General features: G+C 39.0%; 1 protein-coding gene across 16 annotated transcripts in view; it reads right to left on the bottom strand.

Annotated features, from left to right (window-relative positions):
• TENM2 (teneurin transmembrane protein 2) overlaps positions 1-20862 on the bottom strand; it is a 668081-nt gene that overhangs the window by 52109 nt on the left and 595110 nt on the right. For all 16 annotated transcript variants that reach the window (XM_054168532.1, XM_054168518.1, XM_054168516.1 and 13 more), the window contains one exon: positions 2440-2586. In XM_054168532.1, coding sequence (XP_054024507.1) covers positions 2440-2586 — 147 coding nt within the window. The remainder of the gene's footprint in view (positions 1-2439; positions 2587-20862) is intronic.

The raw sequence follows: 20862 nt of genomic DNA, 5'->3' as shown, positions 1-20862 counted from the left end.
GTGTTTCTGGCAAGACATACAAAGAGTAGTACAGCTTAAGGCAAGACAGAACTACACTTGAAGATACTAAGTATTGAATGATTATCTTTATAATCAGTTTTGGATATTTTCGTGGCTCTTGTGACAGACAATTTGATGAACTGACGGCAATGACAATAACTCTGTCCTTACGGCATCTATTGGAAAGAACTTCATGAAGCTGAAAGACATCTGAAACTCAGAATATAATCAAACAAACTAAAACAATTAGCAGCAGTAACCCTTGCTGTGGGTGCCCCTCAACCTGCACCACCTACCCTGTGCACAGACCACAGCGTGACTGAAGCAAAGGTTTTGTCTGCTTGGTGTTTCAGGTTTACCTTGCAGTTCCCTGGAGAGAGCGCTATGAACATCACCTGAGCTGCCCTACAGAGAAACTCTACAGAAATGTAATAAGGACACAACTGTTGGAGAACAGGAATGTTCACTGGATTAAGGTCCTGAGCTAACGGTCAGAAGATGAGAGATTAATTTCTGCCTCTATCACAAAATCCTCATGTGAAACTGTGTGGTTCAAATCAAGTTTTCAGGTTGTTTGGACCTTGGAAGAGGCATAGTTTTTCAACGTTTTCCACTCCTAGAAGAATCAATGAGCCTCTAGAAAAAAATGACTTCAACCTACAAATGTTGAGAACATCTGAAGAGTTCTCCCCTGAAGCTTTCTAGCCTTCAGCCAAACCAAACTATTCTCTTTGATGTTCAGCTATGGCAAAGCAGAAACCAGGCATTTTGCCTGGCAGTGCTGATGAACAGTGCCCATTGCATGGCGTATTTATTTCCTGTATTCTTTGCCTCCGAGGATCTATTACTTGTCTTCTATAAACTAAGTTTTGTAATTCTGCAGTTTTAAATTGTGATGAACAACTGAATTGTCTCAGTGGTCATCTCCTCCCCGTTTGGCTGGCTGTTTTCCAAGTGCAGAGCAGGGTCTTGCATAGGTAAGTGAACATCTTATTTCCGTATTTCCAAATAATGTTTTCCAAATGTATCCCTTGTTTGAGGGAAATTTGATGACACATCCATTTGAAAACCTGCCTCAAGTTTTTCAAAGCTTGTAAGACTTGCAACCCTACGCAGTTCACCTTTTAGGTTCTCACGCTGCACGTTAACGCAAATTTAGCGGGTTTTGTTGTACTGTTAAATGCCAGCTCATGTAATCTGGCAGTTAAATTCTGCTCTTTACAATTCAGTAACAGCTCTAAAGCAAGTTCCAGTTTCCTGAAATTGAATCAGCTCTCACGCTTCAAAAATATTTCTGTAAGAACTGATCACATGCAAAACCAAAGACTTAACAGAGGATTTACACATTAAAATTAACAGACAATATTGAAGTGTGGCTGAAAATGTAGTCAAACTCTAGTATACCTCTTCCTCAGTTTAGAATTTACAGTTTCTACACTCCAAAATCTTACATTAACTTGAAGCACTCACTTTAGTGACAGTTTTACCTTAGCAGTAGCCATTCAAATAAGTCAGCTTTAGGAACTACTGTAAAGTTCTGAATAACCCACAAACAACAGATGTGGTCTTCAGATTAATTACTGGCCAGAACAAAGCAAAGCTGTCTCAAGGAAGAAACCTGTGTCTGATGTTTGATTTTTCATGAAGCATGTGAAAATGAATGAGTGTGAGTGAGTCTACATGACTTACTGAAGACAATGCAGTGAAGGGAATAAAAGATCCAGTTCCAATGAAGAAGTTAGATTAATCTATCTTGTTTAGACAGCACACCTTCTCAGAACTGCTTCCAGTCTACCTTAGTCTAATACACCATGGAAGGTTCTACAAAACTGAAGTAATCTTTGAAAGTAAATGCAGAACACAAACTCTCTATTTAATAGGAATATACCTTACAAAGAAGAGGAGAAATTGAACAGGAATGCCAGAGCCTTTTCATATAGGACTGCTCCACACACCTTGCTCAGCCCTTTGAAGTCTAGGATGTGAGCTGTGCAGTGTGACAGCAAGCTACAACCACTTACACAGGTTATGTGCATGACCCTGGACTCTAGCACAGACCTCAGTAACTGCTGCTAAAGATTCTGCTCAATCAGCTGCTATGGTTGTGCACACAAGCACTGTGACTTGTTTCACAATTCATATGGGCCAAGACGCCACAGGAGAAAGTTCTGGACTACTGGGCCATGCTTTCCACTATGGGCTTCAGTGGGATGTGGGGTGGGACTGAGCCTGCCTGTCTGCTCCTGGTGTGTGTGTTGTGGGTCACCACATCTCTCCAAAAGGCCACAGCTCACTAGACTCATATGTTTCAAAAGAAACGTAACAGCAACACTTGATAACAATGACAGCCAAAGTCTTTCTGAAGGAAGAGGACTCATGAAAAAAGTGTGTATAACCCTTTGTTCTTTAGGGACTGGGAATTGAAAGACTTGTGCTCACCTCCCTCATTATCCTTGTTATCAGCACAGGCGGTTTCCATGGCAACGTTGCATCCAGGCCCCCTCCAGCCGGTCTGGCAGACACACTGCCAGCTGTTCTGACCCAGTGTGCATCTCCCGTTGCCATTGCACAAATCAGGGCAGCCATCTGGTTGAAGAAATGGAGAAGGTAAATACAAGACACACTCATTCACACTGCCACTCAGACTGCTGACAATATTACTGTGCAGACAAAAAGGCTTGTTCCTGCAGGTGGGACAAAAGCTCTTCTGGCCAAGAGCCACACAGCTCTGAGGTACAGAAGGAGGGTACAGAAGTGCGATACCTCAGAGAAATGGGGGATTTAACTCAAGCCAAAAGGCAGGAGGAGTCCTACCATCAGCCCTACCACATTCCAAAGAACCCTGTAAACGTTCAGATCATGAGTTAATAGAAATTACAGTCTGCTGACAGAAAATCACAGCCGCTTATTATTCCCACTGTACACATGTGTACGTACATCTCGGGGAGAATGTCTTCAACAAGCACATCAATGTTCGGAGCGCCCTTTATGACATGCATTGCATAATTCTCCAGAGCTTCTCAAAAGAAAATGTTTAAATAAATAGTTTTGAAGATATTTTCCTTCTTTAACAGTCATTTTAAAAGGCCTATTTGTTTAATGCTAATCTTACTTATATAATGATGCAGCATTTTATGTCTTCTGAAAGACACCTTAGAAGAGATACCCCACAAAAGATGTATGTTTTGAATCGGCTATGGATGTGATGTGACTTCTTGTATAATGAGAGTTTAATTTGGAACAAAAATATTAATTAGCTAAGGTGCTTATATGTTCTAACAAAATGTCCATAGATAATAGAAAACTTTGGCTACTTCTGGAAACTAAATGAGTCTCAGGAGGCACTACTGTATCTTACTGAATATTCATTATGAAAGAGGGTTGGGAAACTAAACCTCAGCCTCTGCATGTGTATTTGTCTGTGGAAGTGGCAGAAGATCTGGGAGTCCTGCAGCAGACATCTCATATAACACATTTCATTAGTCTGAGCAGGAGCAGAAGGCTTTGTTGCCATACTGACAATAGACGCTGGATCCCAACAGTTCACAAGCTCTCTCGTTTAGGTTGGAAACACAGTCTAATTCTGCCATCTCCACAACCACCAGAGAACGTGGAATAGTTAATCTTACTGCTGTTTACTCTTCAAACAGTTCATAAAGCTTTGTGCTTTCTCATTTTTCCCTCCACCAGCAATGATGGCTCACTGTTGGCATCAAGATATGCAGGGTCCTGTTGCAGCCCTCTCAGGTCTGAGCGGATGGGTTAAGTCCTTTGCATTTGTCACCATGAACCCAAGCTGTGACTACTAAGAAAGCACTCCACTCACTTCCCCAGGAATTTGGAGAGCACCAAGGAACTAATGGGCACTCCACCAGAACGTGGATGCTCCTTTCACCAGCTATGAGTGAGGAAGGCAGCAGTGGGAAACATTCTGAAAGCAAGCGTCATTTCTTTGTCTGAGCAGCATCACTCCAGATGTGCAGCACAAGACTAAAATGACAGCACACCAACTTTGTGCCTCTTGGCCTCTGCAGGTGACCAGGAATAGGAGCAGCTGTCAAACTAGAACAGCTTTTCCTGCTAGTGCTGAAAGGTTGAACAGTCTTCCAGAAGTCACCAATTTAGACTGCCTGTGTGTTTCTATAAACCTGTCAGACAGCCACAGCTCTGAGTGTGTGTCTCTTCCTACTCCTCCCAGCTGTCTTTGCTGTATCCAGGTGATGCTAGAGAGAAGCTCCTCTGACCCCACAGTGGTTTTCCACACAGCTGCACAAGTTTCCCATGTGGGAAAGAGAGCTGCTTTGCATCCAGATACTCACACAACTGGTTTCACAATCTCTTTTACTTTTCCTCATTAGGTTGTTGCCTAATATATTGACAGTGATAAATTAAATTTTAATAGGACTAAATAGTCCACAGCCACAGTAATTTTCAATGTGATTCTGAAAGTTTTCTTTACTGCTTTTTTTGGTTGGTTATGTGGGGTTTTTTTTGTTTGTTTGTTTGTTTTTTTTTTTAAGATGAATGCTGGGCTGGTGGGAAGGTGCTGGGCTGAGACCTCAGCTGTCCCAAAGAAAAAGTTCTCTATAGATAATAGCAACCAAAGTGTTTGTGGTTTGTCCTACACAAGTGCCTAAACCTGCATAATTTCTAGCATTGACACAGCAGATTGCTCTCCACCAACACTCTGGGGAGTAAGACACCAGATCTCTGTGAATGGCCAAGACAATCCAGTTTATTTTACACAGAAATCCATCAGCAGGGAGAATCAAGTCCTAGAACTTTTAGTTTGCTGCTGCTGTGTATTAAAAAAATACAATGCCCCTTTCACTTATATGAAACAGTAATTAAAAGAATTGCACTTACTTTTGCAGCACCTACAGTATATTTCCCAGGCATTTATTTGATCTCTTTCACTTGTTATGTTTTTTGAATAACCATGATGATAACATTTGAGGGGAGACATCATACTGTAGGACAAGTTATTTGTTTTAAATGAAAAACAAACAGTAATTGTGAATATACACACAGACTTGGCTTTATATTGAGGCACCAGAGAGAATTAAATCACAGAAGCAGTTTGCTTTGCAGCATATGAGCAAGATGAAAACAGGAACAGTAGGGAGCTAGCAAAGTCTTTGAGAAGTTTTATGTGCAGCTGGAGATTAATGGACATGACTTTGTATTTGGCTTAAAGAGAGAAGTAGGCATCACTGGTATAGACATGATGTTGCTAGGAAACACTATGATACCTGTATAGAGTTTATTTTCCAGTGGCCTTCCAAAGACAGACTTTGCATTCCAATAACAAATATGAGAAGGAAACAGAACAATCATCAGGAAACTCCGGTAAGCTCCAAGTGCTTGGACAATAATGACCTCGTTGGAAGATTAAATTACTGATGTATTAGCTTTCAAAACAGCTTTAAGTAATGGACAACTATTCAGATATTTTGCACACCCACGTACTTCCATACGTGTGTTGTCCATGTACGCTTGTTTTTCTTCAAGCAAATAGTTACGTAGCATTCTTCCCAACAGCCTGTTGACCAACGAGGCACACACCAGAGATCCATTATCATCTATTAATAACAAGTTCTCTTCTAAAAGAGTTTATATTTAGCAGTGTGCCAAATATCTCTTTCGATCTTCCTATGTGTGCACAATTATTAGTACTGGTGAACATCCCCTGCACTTGCAGCATTGGCCTTTGATGCCCTTCAATGGGTTTTGACAGTGGACAAGGTCACAAAGTGGCTAACTTGAGAAGCCTCCAGAATCTCAGCAAATACTCAGTGCTCACAGCTGGACACAAGGTCTTTGCTGGAAACACTGTATAAAGCAGATCCTGACACTAAATGCGGTGTTCAAACAGCTTTCATTCCACACTCCTAGTTCACACCAAGCAGTGTGTTCCCCCCTGGCTGTCTTATGAATTCCTTCACAGAGTGAGGAAGTCAAAGAGAGAGAAAGGCAGCCACAGAAGGAAGGCCTATCAACATCTAGCCTCAAGAAGTAATTCACCACGGTATGAAGCTCTCAGTCACAGCAGAGAAAAGGGCCTTTCATGCTAAGCAGACAGGTTGCTGTTCCTGGTGTGTAGGGAAATTCCACTCATCTTTTCTATTACATTATACTTAATGGAAAATGACAAAAAGCTGGGTTAAAAAAGAAGAAAGTGCTTGCTTAAAATGCTGGATTGACAACCTATTTATTCACAGAACGGGCAGAGTACAGGCAACAGCAGTTCAAGTGTCTCACACTTTTCTAGCGATGTCTCTGCACAGCCTGCTGCTGCTGCTAGAGGTGAAACACTAATGCAGCCTTCCTTCTGCAGCCTCCAACGTGCCAGTGGGACTAGTAACTGAGAGCTTTAATACAGGTACATAGGCATTTACAATTAACACAGCAAGGCAGAGAGCAGTACTTTTTGCAATGTACTGTCAGGAATCTGTGACTAACGTTGTGAGAGAGATCGTGAGTTAGAGGGAGTTTCAAAATCAAAATGCTTAAATTCATTCCTCTCTATACCACAGACAGACAAAATGCCCATCATTCATTGTGGATGTTTCCTCCCTGGGGATTTTCAAGGCCAGGCTGGATGAGGCCTTGATTAGCTGGATGTAGTGGAGAGGCATCTCTGCCCCTGGCAGGGAGGTTGGAGTAGATAATCTCTGAGGTCTCTTTCAACCTAAGCCATGCTATGATATACACACACACACACACAATTCTGACATTAATCCTATTTCACATTATTAATATTCATGAAGAAAAGGAACCAACAAGGTTTGAGACCTTTGGTTAGAAACAAAACAAACCCAAAGTTCCTTACTTTAAAGGAACTGACTTGTAAAGGATTAAAATCCAAAAGGCAAAATGAGTTTAAATTACTTGATTTTGTTATTTGCTTGTAGAGCTGCACTATTGCCAGAGCCCATGACAGGGTCCAGAAGATGCCATGACAATATCAATTAAAGTGTTCTCCATAGCAAGACTAGAAAAATAAATAGCCTTGAAAACAACAAACAGTGCTGTTACCGAGGTCATTGTGAGCAAAATTGTCTACTGCTTCCTCCAGGCCTATACAATCTTTCATAATCATTAAAAAAACTTATAATTATGAACAGCTAAATTTAAAAAGAAAGTCTGCAGAATCACTAGAAATAGTAAACAAGATCAGTATGCAGGGTGCTTGTTTCTAAGAAAGTGATAGCTCTGGATAGATTTATGGGAGAATACTTGTAGGTTTCATCTACCATCAAAGTGTTCTGAGACTAAATTGTAATGCAATAAATTAATTTTTGAACTCAGTAAATTAGTTGCTAGTATCTGGGCAGCACATCAAAAGTTCTAATCCAATTTTGGGGTAAATTCTGCACAGAGTTCCTTTTCATTTGACTTATACTCACAAACTCCAGATAGACAAATACACAAGTACCCAGCTACTCAGCCCTATATGGAGATTTCCTTGGCATAAATGACTTTAGAATTCCAAATCAAACATTTTAAATAACTCAAAATATAAATATATGCTGTCCAATGAATTTATGATTTCACTCTAAACCTTAACACTCATCAGAAATTCCATGTATGGTAGGGCAGATTATTCTGGGAAGGAAGGAAGAGAAAGGGTAGCTAGAGAAAGAGAAGTTCACAGATTTGATTTTTTTTTTAAGTTTTCAAACTTTGAAGGTGTGGGTAGCCTTTTAGGGCAATTAAAGGACAAAGGGGAACAGAATAGATGGGTGAAAAAAAAAGTAAAACCTCTCCATGTGTTGTCTTGCTACCACTTAGAGAAGCAGACATTTTTAGCCTCTACTCAGTCTGTACTCAGACAATTAGATGTAAAGCAAGAGGTTATATATGAGTCCTTCTGCTCCAAAGCTATACCTATCCTCCAAACAGTATCTTCAAGAAGACAGAATGAATTCGCAGCACCTCTTCCCCTTTCATACACATGTAGTGCAGCCATAGTCTGGAATGTATCTCTTTATGCCTGACCTCATTTGACATATCCTCATCCGAAGCCTGCTGGGAGTCAGTGGATTTTTTTCACTGACTTGAATTGACGTTGGACCAGGTAGTCCTATGAGTGAAGATGCCCTGCGGTATGGAGTATGTTCCACAGTGCTGTGGGTTTTTTCACTCACAGGACACAAATGAGTTTCAAGGGCAACACTGAAATTATATTTAAATCCTTCTATTCTCATTACAGCTCTTAACTACAGAACTCTGGCAAATAAAAATAGTCTGGGAAAGGACAGTACCTACAGAATACAGAGACATAGAATAAAAGTAGTAATGATAACAGCGTGTTTAATTTGGATTTTAGAGGACAAACACTGCTTTCATATTTTGTGTTCATTCCTTCAGTGAGCTGCTGCTATGCCTACGGCTATCTAGTAAATAATAGATGAGGTACATGGAATGAGGTACCTAGCAACATTGAAAATAAAATTATGCTTTTTATTTACTATTGTTATTTTTTTAATCCTTCAATTCCAAAGCCTGCAGGGCTTAGTTAAAGCCGAAGAAAGGGCACACAAATAAAAATGACACACAGTATTGAAGTAGGCACACACAAGCTATTTTCTACAGAGTAATATTTCAACTCAAATAAACTCAAATCCAAAATATATAACTAATTATATGTCAAAGCAATATGGTACTGGTTGGACTTGATGAGCTTGGAGGTCTCTTCCAACCTGGTTGATTCTGTGATTCTGAGTGAGAGGACAGCTCCAGAACAGGTGGAGAAGCCATGCAGAAGCACTAGCTCAGGTTGTCAAAGCAGAATAGTTACACAGATTGACAAATTGATAAGAATTAACCCAGCCTTTCAGTGTAATAAAGCCCAGTTTCGCTGCTCAACTACTACAGCTGTGCTGCTTGTTTCCAGGGAGTGCTCACGCAGAGCAGGAACTTTGAGGCATTTGTCACCAAGATGCTATGACTGGCTTCCTTTTTTTTTTTTTACCTTTCCTCCCCCCCTTTTTGTAATCTAGAACAATTTTTTTTTTAAAAAAGTAGGCAACATCCTAAATATTTTTTTAAGCTACGCATCAAGCAGAGGAATGTATGAAATAACTATTTGCAGATGCGTGAGGGGAGATGAATGTGTGCTCGAGTTTCAACTAAAGAATGACCTACTACAATTTCATTCTATGAACAGGCTGGAAAAAAATGGAGAGGTCGAGAAGTAAGTGTTAAGAATCCTGAATTCCTCCACTCTAATACCTTCTGGGCAGACACACAATTATGAATGGAAAGTAAGGTTCCTTAAGTTGTCTGCGACAGGCATGTCACAACAGAATTTCCCTTTAAATTCTATCTATGCAAGTTCTGTCTTTCACATGGAAAGAGAGGAACTCCGAGAGCATCCAGCTTTCCAAACAAAACAGGAAAATGTAAGAAATTATGCATGTCTTTAGAAGAGAAGGAAGCCTCACACAAAGGGGAACTGCTGTTGTTAAAAAAGAATTCTCAAGAAGGTCACTTCAGCTTTCTGAGGAAAAAAGGGAAAAAAAAAAAGAAAAGGAGGCAAACTCGTGTTGCAGTACAGGTCTGAGACTGCACCACTCTCCCTTGGCTGTCAGAGCATCAGACCTCATTTACAAGGGCCTGTTCCCAGCAGTGCATTCCATTCTACCCAACTTCATTTGAAATGACTCAAGCAGATGGACTCCCCATTCTTCTTTTGGGGGGGAAGATATCCTCAAGGTCTCCCTCTTGTACACACGCAACAGAGTTTTCTAGCTATCAGCAGATTTTAGTGTCACCTCCCTTCCAGCTGTCAACAGCTGGGCAGGGCAAAGAGGGTGACAGTTTGTGCTACACTGTCCTGAGACTTGAGCAAACCAAGCAGATCAATAATCAACAAATCCATGTCTGCTACACAAAAGGCTTCAACTGAGCCCAAGAATTTGGGCTGTGTATAATGTTTGTATTTATATATAAAAGATAGCTTCAAGAAGGAGGGGAGACTGCATTGATGGGAATATTAGTCATAAGACTGAGAAGCTTCTGTGATGCTAAGAGATCATGTGCTATTTTGTAGCGAGGAGGCCAGATCCAGTCCTACTGATATGGGATGTCCACTCAATCCCACTATCATTCTCAGACTGCATGCAGGGGTAAGAGATGGACTAAGTGTGGTGTGCAGGCCGCTGACAGGTGATTAGGTGACAGCTAATCCTAACATGAGGACACATCATGTCCCGCACAGAATCCAAATCAGTGCACAGTGCCTTTATCAGTGATCGGGTGACCATCATTTTGGATGCGTAGCCTTGTAAATAGAGTAGTTACATGAAACAGATGGACAGAAGCAGTGACATTACTGCAGCCCAAAAACTACAGTACACCTACACTTTCTCCTATAGGCTAAGCAGATTATTTACTGAGATTTTAAGCAAAAGCTAAAATTTGACCCTTGCAGCACATTTGAGTTACACAGTGCATTCTTCTCCAACAAGACTCTCATTCACCTCATATTCATAGACCCAATAAAAAGAAACATGAAAGATGCAGTAAAATTTGTATTTAAGATAGCTGGTTCTTTCAAATTAATCTTACTGTAATAAAATCCATTTAGGATCCAATTCTGGGTGAAATTGCATTCATAAACCAGTACCACAACCACAATCTTTTCTTGTATTAATGTTTCCAATATGGGAAACAAGTACTGGCATCACCCTTTGTAATATGCAATATAATTCTGAGAGAGAAACCTTCTCAAGTTGGTTTTATCTCTAGAGTAATGTCTACATAAATAGTTTAGTGACAGTGCAAAGATAAAGTGACCTAGCAGATAGGTTGTGTAAATTCAGTCAGTTGCAGAGCAACAAGCAAAGCACTGACCTCATGGTTAAAAGAACATATAACCTAATTACAAGGTAATAACTAAAAATCCTTACATTAGCCACAGTGTTATGGCAGACAATTTCAGTTATTTGTTCATAAAAATTAGGATGTGCATGATAATTGTTATTGAAGCTCCTTGCACACAATGCACTTTGCTTTTTTATTATGTGGAATGTGGCAATCACAGCTTTTAAAAAGCACGCATTTGAACTGCTTTGAATAAATGTACTTATTAAGTACAAAGCTTCAAGAATCTCACCAGTGTACACTGATGCACAAAGTTGTGTCACATTTCCATACTCCTTACCCCTTCTACCCTCTTTGTGTCATAGGTTAAACAATGAGGAAAAATCACAGTGTAGTTCTTATATTAACTGGTATCTGTATCTGGCAAAGGGATATTTGCTCTAGTAGGCAAAGCCAGCATTTTTTACAGTGACCTGACAGAACTGTTTCCCTTATATCAGAACTATTTAACAAAAGCTTACAAGAATTTGTAATCCTCATGTAAGGAGTGGAATGTGTGCGTATACAGACACACACAAGTATGCATACATTGTGGTGCAGATATCACACACTACTTCCGTGGTTTTACATGCTATACAGGATCCTTAGCTAGGACACCAAGCGGTGAGTAACAGCCTGTCCAACATACAATAAAGAGGGTGGTAGAAAGTCTGCCTTAAAAACTGTGGGCCTGAGTCCAATGTCTGACCTCATAACTAGCCCTGCTTTGAGGAAGAAGTTGGACTAGATGACCTCCTGACACCCCTTCCAAATGGAATTATCGATGATCCCTTCAGTTTCAGAGCTTTATAATTCTCAGGGCAGGGAATCCCAGTTTTCTCTGGCATTATTAAAATATAATTACTTGCTATTCATCAGATATTAATGCCTGCATAGAATTTATAATTTAGCAATTAACTTGCAAGTATGCAAATGCAGATCCTGTATAAGCGTGCAGGTTATCTGTAGCAGCAGAATAAATATGAGCCTTAACCCAAGTACACATTTTCCTCCATTACTGTGTAACAGATTAGCATGCTTTGCGAGCACCTATTCCTGAAATTCAGTACAGAACTCTGGAATCTCTTCAGGATGAAAAGTGCAACATAGGCAGGTGTATTCTATTCTGCAGCTGATCTTCTTAAAGTATTAATTACACGGATTCCAATAAATGGCTGCACACTGTGTGGTTTCAGACTACAGAGTCCAAATATTTCAGCTGTCCCAAAGGAAAATCAAAAGGAAATGCTGTAGAAAATAAAAGAGAAGTTTTTCAGCAGCATTGTGGGATAGCTCAGAATTTTAAAAGCCTTGATACCCCTTCTGGCTTGCAGTAATCCTAAATCTTCATAACAGTACAATACGATTAGAAGTGACAAAAAAGAAAGGATATTTGATTATTGAAATAAATATATCTCACATGTTAGTTAAAGCTAGAATTTATGGAGTTTAAATATGAAGAAATGTAAAGGATAATTCCCACGCCACAGGAGTAGTATTCTGCCACACAGGCATTGTTTGCAAAACAAATTAAAATACATAAACAATGCTCTCTGAGTTATGTGAGTATTTGTGTAGGCTGACTTGTTTGGCAGATGTAGGACAGAAGATGAATATTTCACTACACAAAGTATATTTTCTAAACATGCCTTTAATTCTAAAGTGCTAGGCATCCATTCTGCATCCCTCCTCAATATACATAAGCCTCATGAATATCATGCATTTTTCCAATTTTTATATCTACCAACTGCACAAATAACTAATAAAAGCCAAAGAAATCAAAATGTCGTATTCACAAACAAGCTGGGTTTAATCCTGCACGCACAGACAAAGCATAAGATAGCTCTCTCTTTATTCTCTTCACCTGCCAAACTGGAAAAGCAGAAAAAAATCCAAGCAATCACCTTGTAATTCTTTCAAAATAGCCAGTTGTCTTGATATTTAAACAGTACATAAATCAAGAAAACCGATTTTGATCTGCTAGGGAGATCATCTTCACCATTTAACCCCCAAGAAAGCCAAGAGTATTTAATCAGCACTTGGAAGGAATCTGAAATCTGAAAGTAAGCTCTGCTTTCTTCACATTTAAATATTTACTATCAGGCAAATGATAGCTCTGCTCCTGGCTGAGCCCCACTGCAAATGCCTTCACTCTCTGAAACACAAACTTAAGATTTTCTGCTTACAGAGTATTTCTTTTCCATTTCACTGCTGAAGCCATCAGAAACACCAGCTAGGCTTACTTGGTTGCCTTACATCTGTATTTGACAGTTTTTAAAGCCATGCTGGGACAGTCAGGATGTTGTTAGTTGTAAACGGGACTGTTTGCTGGGACCACTTCTCTCAGGAAGACAAACACAGTATCTAAGTGAGTTGGAGGTGCAGCCAAGAAATCCAGAGATCACTTCACCCTGGCTGTGATAGGATTGTATGATCAATACGTTGGATTAATACACTTTAGTCACTGATTCCAGTAAGGTGCACAACTATCTAGTGTCTTGATATTTGCATTAGTTTAAATATAAAACAAACAAGGAAAAGCAGGCAATGCTATTAGAAACAAAAACCATCCAGAAGGAATTTCCAGTAACAAACAATAAAAGTAAGCACCACTCACAGGACATCTAAAGGACAATTTGCTGCTGTTTTATGCACTTTGCTCTTCCTTTGCAACACTGAAAACACAGCTGAACTTGCTAATACTATCTCTAGATACATCAAATGATGCCAAAGAAATGTCACTTTTCTGTTTTCTATCTAGGTTATTAACTCTATTAGAAAAGATCAAGGGAAGATTACCAAAAGGTAAGATCACTCTGAAGACTGACATTATTTATTTACCCTCAGTGTTCAACTAAAACTATAACTTCAGTTATTCTACTCTGCCTGTTTCCCATATTTTCAATGGGGTGAAGTATCATTTCCATTTCTTATACACAGAGGTAATGTTACCAGGTTCTAAGGAACATGTTAGAAACATAGAAAATAACAATCTGTTCAGAGCTGTGAAACCAAGCAGTATCTAGCAATCTTTTCCCACTGCATAGCAATATTTCATCAGTCCAAAGCAGAAAGTGAGAAAGTGAGGACATGGACCTGATGGAGTGGATCCAGAGGCGGGACATGAAGATAATCAAGGGGATGGAGCACCTCTGCTATAGGGATGGGCTGAGGGAGCTGGGGTTATTCAGCCTGAAGCAGAGAAGGCCCTGGGGAGACCTAATAGAGGCATACCAGTACAGAAGGGGGCCTACAAGAAGGCGGCAGAGGGACTGTTTCCAAAGGCCTGGAGTGATAGGATGAAGGGCAATGGTTTGAAATTAGAGTAGAGAATATTTAGAATGCATGTTAGGAACAAGTTCTTTACCATGGGTGTAGTGGAACACTGGAATAGATTGTGCAGGGAGGTAGTTGAGGCTCCATCCCGGGAGATATTCAAGGTCAGGCTCCAGAAGGCTCTGAGCAACCTGATCTAGTGGAGGATGTCCCTGCTGACTGCTGGGGGGAAGGACTAGATGACCTTTGGTGGTCCCTTCCAACCCAAACTGTTCTATGATTCTGTAAGTAGTGCCCTAAGTGCAGAGGACTTCCAGAACCATCCACTCGACCCATTTAATAGCAATAGAAACATTACTCTTAAAAAATGAGATGCATCATACAAACCTTGCTGGAAAGTTTTTAAAAGATGGGGTTTTAGCTCAGAAATGCTGACAAAAATCCTTAGCATAGCAGGGGAAAAAGAAAGTATAAAGGTTGAATAAACAGATGTGGTCTTAAAAGGAAGGTAAATATGCTAAATTACTCCAATTCTGCTGAATAAAGATTTCTCTTTACAAAGCATCTCTTATTTAGACCTTCTGTGTAGTAACACTTTTAAAGCAGATAATAAGGATTTTAGGAATCTCATAGTAAATAGAAATGCAAATACTGGTCAAAGAAGATAAGACTTTGCTTACTAAATTCTCTGTGTGTAAGATTTAAAGATTGAAAGGAATGGGGAAATTGTTGGGTTGTAACAAGCATTCTCTGTATTTTAACAAAATTTCATGTGGTATGAACTTACTAACAATTTCAGGAGACACTTCTGTGTACCCTAAAAGTTTGCTGAGTGATATTTATCAAAGACTTTATCAAGGTCTTTTAATAAAGTATAAGAACTACTGTCTGAAATTAAGGGGGCCTGACCAATTTTGCTTCACTTTTTTCTTCTGCATATAAGCAAAATTGTTATAGCGTATACAACAAAAGATTCCAATGAAAAATCATAAATCTGATAATCTCCACAGGCACCAAAGGATCTGAATTAAGGCAAGCTGCAACTGCAAGCTAAAGCTTAGGAATCTACATTCTTTTATTTCCCCGTCAGCCATCTAGCTACATATACAAGAGTAACATAGTATACAGATTGGGCTTCTGATTCTGAACCATCTCTGCAGAGGAATAATGCAGAAATAGTGACTGCAGACCTGTTTACACAAGCCAACACTTTCTACGGTGTAACACTCACCTAGTATTTCCTTGAAGCAACTGCTGCCCTCTCTGCTTTCACAAACAAAGTAACCTTGACTCTAACTACCTGTTCTCTAAATATGGAAGGCTTTCTCCATTCTAAATCAATATTTCTTGGGGGGGGGGTGTGGAAAAACAAAACACCAAAAACACCACAAGAAACCTGATGTTTCAAACACTCCCAGGACACAATGAAGATATATATGGATTGGTTTCATGATAAAGAATCAATTAATAATGATCCAAGGGAGGCAATAATGAAAAGCAATTTTACCCCTAGTTTCCAAAGCAGCCAACAAAAAGATGAATTTGATCAAAAAATGAGTCTCTACACTTTCCACCCCCCTAAGATTCCACTTCTATTATCAATGCTGCATGGTGAGATGTGTCAACCTTCATTTCATATTCCTAACAAACTCCTATGCAGTGATTTTCTGTCTTAAGTCTAAAACATCCTTTATATATATATAGAAATAAGAAAAGGCACATTGCCACTCTTTTTTCTGTGCTGTTATCAAATTGAACACCCCCCCCCTCCCCGTAAGGAGTAGAATTAATCAGAATCTGTTAACATTTTAACAGATTCATACAGTGCTGAAACTTTTTAGCAGTTAATAATGATCCATGGCTTCTTACTTTCAGTGATACTTTTCTTGTTCAATTGCAAGTGATTCTGCAATTTCAAACTAAAAGAAAACAGGGAAGAGAAAGAGATATACCCATCTTTTTCTTTATCTGCTTAATTCTGGGCACATTATCTTCCACTGTAAAGCTGTCTGCTATAATGTAATTCCTCTATTAATTTCTGAGCAAAGTGATCTGTAACCCGGTACATACACATTTTGCCTTGCTTTGTTAAACGGAAAGCAAAGAGGTCAGATCAGTTTGTATTTAAAATGTGCTGAAAAAGGATGGCAACATGCTGCATTAGGAACTGAGTTCTACTCTGGTATTCCCAGTGGTTAAAATGAAAAGTGTTCTCTCATCTGTACTAATGTGTCTCTGGTTTGAGGAGAATCATCTTCTGGGACATTCAAGGGTTTGTGTTTGTGCACACTGAACTTACAAAAATAACTTCCGTGCTATTTGTGAGGAGCTCATCCCAGAAGAAGCTCAGCAATCCCTTTAGATTCCTAATGACTGGAATATCACAGTATTTGAAGCAGTACTGCTTCCAAGGTCAATAAATGACTGTGCTCTGGGTAAACACGTTATTCCTAAAATTACCTTTTTTGTTTTGTAATTTATACTTTTGGACAGTTGCCCTCTTAGTCTCATTTCTCACCTAAAAATCACAACCCTGTAATATTTTTCACTACAAACTGATTTAGCTTTTAATTAAAAACAATGGGTTTTAATCACGATTATACCATTGTGTTTATTTATTAGATAATAAAGCTATTGTCACTGCTACTCCTCTTCAGAACAGGGACTGCATCTTGATGCACACTTTAGTTCAATTGTTCAATGCTCTGAAAAGCTATTTGAAGGCAAATTAAGACATATGTGGTCTAGATGCAGTATGAATCTTACTCATTTGTCACACTCATGAATAACTTCAGTCTTTCAACATCTACCTAAAAAAATTCTCATCTGCAATTTTATAATTAACTGAAATGAATACAGAAGAGATTCATCTTTATATGGGCTGCTATAAAATCATACTAAAATGGTAAAACTGTATATACTTTTCAATTACATGAAAGATTAACTATCAGCTCTTGTTGTCTACCCTAATCACTCCAGAACACTTAAGAAGAAATACTTAAACCTGCCCTTGCAGCTATTATTAATGGTATCTTATTTTGCAGTTGCCAACTTGGTCACCCTGCTCTGCACTGGACTGCTAGAAACTGTGAACAGAAACTAAAAATAGAGTGGGATTAGGGAAAAAAAAAAATAGACCTTGACATTGACTGGCAGTTTGTCAAAACTATGGCTCCATGTTTACAGAATGCAGGAAACCCACAGCCTTTTAAAAGGCTTAGTAGAAGAATGAAGACACAAATGAGTTGGGTAGGACTTGGGTGACATTATGCAAACCATGTTTGAGACACTTCACACATGAACATCTGGGACTTACTGCATAGCTCCCAATAACCAACGAGACAGCACTAGAAGAGGCAACAAATCCCAAATGTTGGGTATCAGTCATGGGCCCTAGAACTAGCAGATTACATTAAGGTGGGAGTAAAAATACTTTTAAGTTTTGTACAATGAGAGGGAGGAAAGCTTTACATGGGTAAGCAGACAGCCATGCCTATTCTACCAAAATTTGCATTAGGGGTAATGTTATGATCCATGTCACATTAATTTCTCATGGCCCACTTCACTTTTGGCTTTTAGTACTATGACTGTGAACTGCTGCTAAATTAATGAGACACCAGTACTGCTTTGCCTCTCCGGTATTGCTTTATCTCTATCCCAAAACAGATGTGCTTTGAATACAACTGACAGAGTAAGATGGACAGTTCTATGTCAGTCAACACTCTGTCATTGAAAACACCACAGGAGTATGTGCTGGATGTTGCAGAAACCTACACAGTTACACTTTTTATGGCAGCTTTAAATCAGGTAATAATGACTCAAATATTATTCCAACTATCTGCATTTTCAACTTACAGAGATGAACACAGACAATAACCTCAAAGCTGAACACCATCAAGAACACTCAAATTTGTATTGAGCTCCTACATTTCAGTTACCTAAATGATGTTTGTAAGTCTTTGGGCAAATGAGATACACTACATTACATGATAATTTCTGATGGCCAGAAATCTTGGCTTCTTTTTATATGTATAGAAAAACTAAAAGGAAATGAACTGATGCTACCTAGAGGGATCATCTCCAGAAGTGAGGTTATCCTAGCTTTTTGTAAGCAGGTCAGAATAGGAATGAAAAGAAAGAATAAGAGAAAAGAGCTGAATAACATAAATTTTGTAAAAGCTCTGTTGGGTAAGAATGGCTCAAGATCCCTCACATCTGGTACCCGGAACAAGTTCCCATATTCAGTCCTTAAGATCTTTTAAAAAATTGCCTAAGTAAGGGCTTTTAGTGAAAGAAGGACATATCAATATTCAACATCACTCTCTATTTCATCCTCAGTGAGTAGATAACTGACAGTTTAAAGAGAAACCTTTCAATAGTTTCATTTTTTTCCCCCCAATGCCCTAAATACATCACAAAGCAAAATCCTGAGCTGACACTTCAGAGATGCTACAGAGACCATTTTTGCCTTTTTCTTTCTGACATTAGTATTTTTAATACAACATTAAACTAAGAAAACATTAAGTAGAGAATTTCAAAAACTTCAAATACCTTTGGAAGACAAGCCTTTAACTCCCAGTGTATCCTACTGTTGATCTGATACTAAATTAACAAGAAGCTGAAAAGGTAAAGCCTTGTGTCTGAATTGTTATTCCACAGAGTTCGCAGCAGTCAGGCAAAACACATCAAGCTTTATTTGCATCTTCAAGCATGAAAGATTATGTGAAACTGATATCGAAGATGCAAGAATTACACCTGGAGAATGTGTAAGCCAGGATGCAAGTGAGTAAGGAAAAGGGTCTCAAAAGTATGGGCAGACACTGTTCTCTTCTGTATTGGTATTGAAGTGTAAGTGCTACCTGTATGGCTATACATATATGTTTCTTGAGATGTGGTACTATGCCATTGACCTCTCACAAGCATTTCTGTGTCTTTGTTGTTCTGTATTCAGCAATGCCATGTAATTCAGTCACTTGCTGAAGCTGTGCTTGACACCACAGGGTACAAAATAACACAGAAAACATTATCTGTGGAATGAGAGAAGATTGCCTGATGCTAGGAATACTCTGAACAGCAAAATCAACTCTGCCCTTTCAAAAGTTAGATCAGCTGCCTGATTGATTCCCCTCCCCCTCTTTTTGTGGTCTTTTAAGGGTTCAACAATTGGCCAGAAAATATACAATATAACTCATGGAGAAGCCCCTCCAAAAGGAGAAAAAAAGAAATGTGATTTTAGTTTGGGAAACTATTCACCAGTATCTGCTGGGTGCATCTTTGAAGCACCAGACAAAACGCAGGAAGCTTTGCTGAAAACACACTCATTAAATTTTTTTGGCTAGAAAGAGAAATAAGGTCATGTTCTGCAAATATTCTATATAAAGAAGAAGAAAAAAAGCCACTTGAGTGTTCTGACACTGCACTATGACATATTTCAATCATTTACAGGAAGCCCTCAGCAAAGAACGCAAACAGGAAAGTTCTTCCTCATGAATGATCTTGCCTTTCAGCCAAAAAAGATCCCCAGCTGCCCTGTGTAAATGCTGCAAATCAAAAGTAATTCTGTTTCTAAACTCCTGTTTAGAAAGTCAAACTCCTCTCACTGTATACAAATCTCTACATAGAATTTGTCCTTCCAAATACATATAATCAGCTGTCTTGCTCAGCTATAAAGAAAAAGAACACATGGCATTTCTGAATTCCTTAGTGCTAGAGAAAATGTTTAGAAGGCTTGCTCACAGCACGTTTTAGTTATTGGGAGAGAAATTTACAAATCAGAAGACATTTACAAAGTTACCAATCAGAAAAACAAAACAAAACAACCAAAATCCATGTAAAATACACACAGAAAATGACAGAAATGGTTGAGACTCTCTCAGATAATTTCATGAGGTATCTGCTACTCTCCAGTTTTGCCAAAGAGACCTGTTGTGGGGAAACTATCACACTCCAAATGAAAGCTTGACACCACATACCTAAAAGACTGCATCACTGATGTGCTTATCAAGAAACCTGCTCCCAGGTGTAAAGGCAATAGGATAACTATCACACAGGTGATGAGCCCGAGTCAGCAGACACAGAAGCAGCCAGTCTAACATTTCTGGTCATGTCATCATATATATTACCAACATATTTCTAGATCATCAGTAATGAAAAGTGGTCATGACCCAAATATTCTACTCATTTTTCAAATGAAATGAAAAAATGTGCTCCCCCCTCTACCAAGCAAGCAATCTAAATTTCTGTCATCATCATTAGAGGATTTTTTATGCCTTGATAGGTTATAAACTGTTACAGATTAATTTTAAGTTAGAAGTGCATTGGAGAAGACTAATATATCTAGCTCCTTCTAAATTGCTCTTTGTCAGATATGATGGCTTTCCACTGTCTCCTCCCACACACTTTCCATCTCTCCTGAAAATTGCCTCATCTTTGAATCATTACCATTGTAATTACAACCAGAAAAATCAGTAGTAGAAGAAAAAAAAAATCTTTGACACAGAGAGCATTATCATGGGACAAAAATATCCTGCTGTACCCAAAGATAACACAATGCTGCATTATTAACGTTTCTCTTGATTATTGACTTCATGGTAAGGTAAAAGTCTAAATCTTTACTGTTGTATGTGTTTTTCCTGCTGGTCAACAGAACCCATAAATGTGTCTAAAAGCTGGAAAGGGCATGGTTACCCCCAAACACTCAGTAGAAAGAAAATGTCT

The sequence above is a fragment of the Dryobates pubescens genome, chromosome 16 (assembly GCF_014839835.1).
Source record: "Dryobates pubescens isolate bDryPub1 chromosome 16, bDryPub1.pri, whole genome shotgun sequence".
NCBI classification, from domain to species: domain Eukaryota; kingdom Metazoa; phylum Chordata; class Aves; order Piciformes; family Picidae; genus Dryobates; species Dryobates pubescens.
This window is presented reverse-complemented; position numbering and strand designations above follow the sequence as displayed.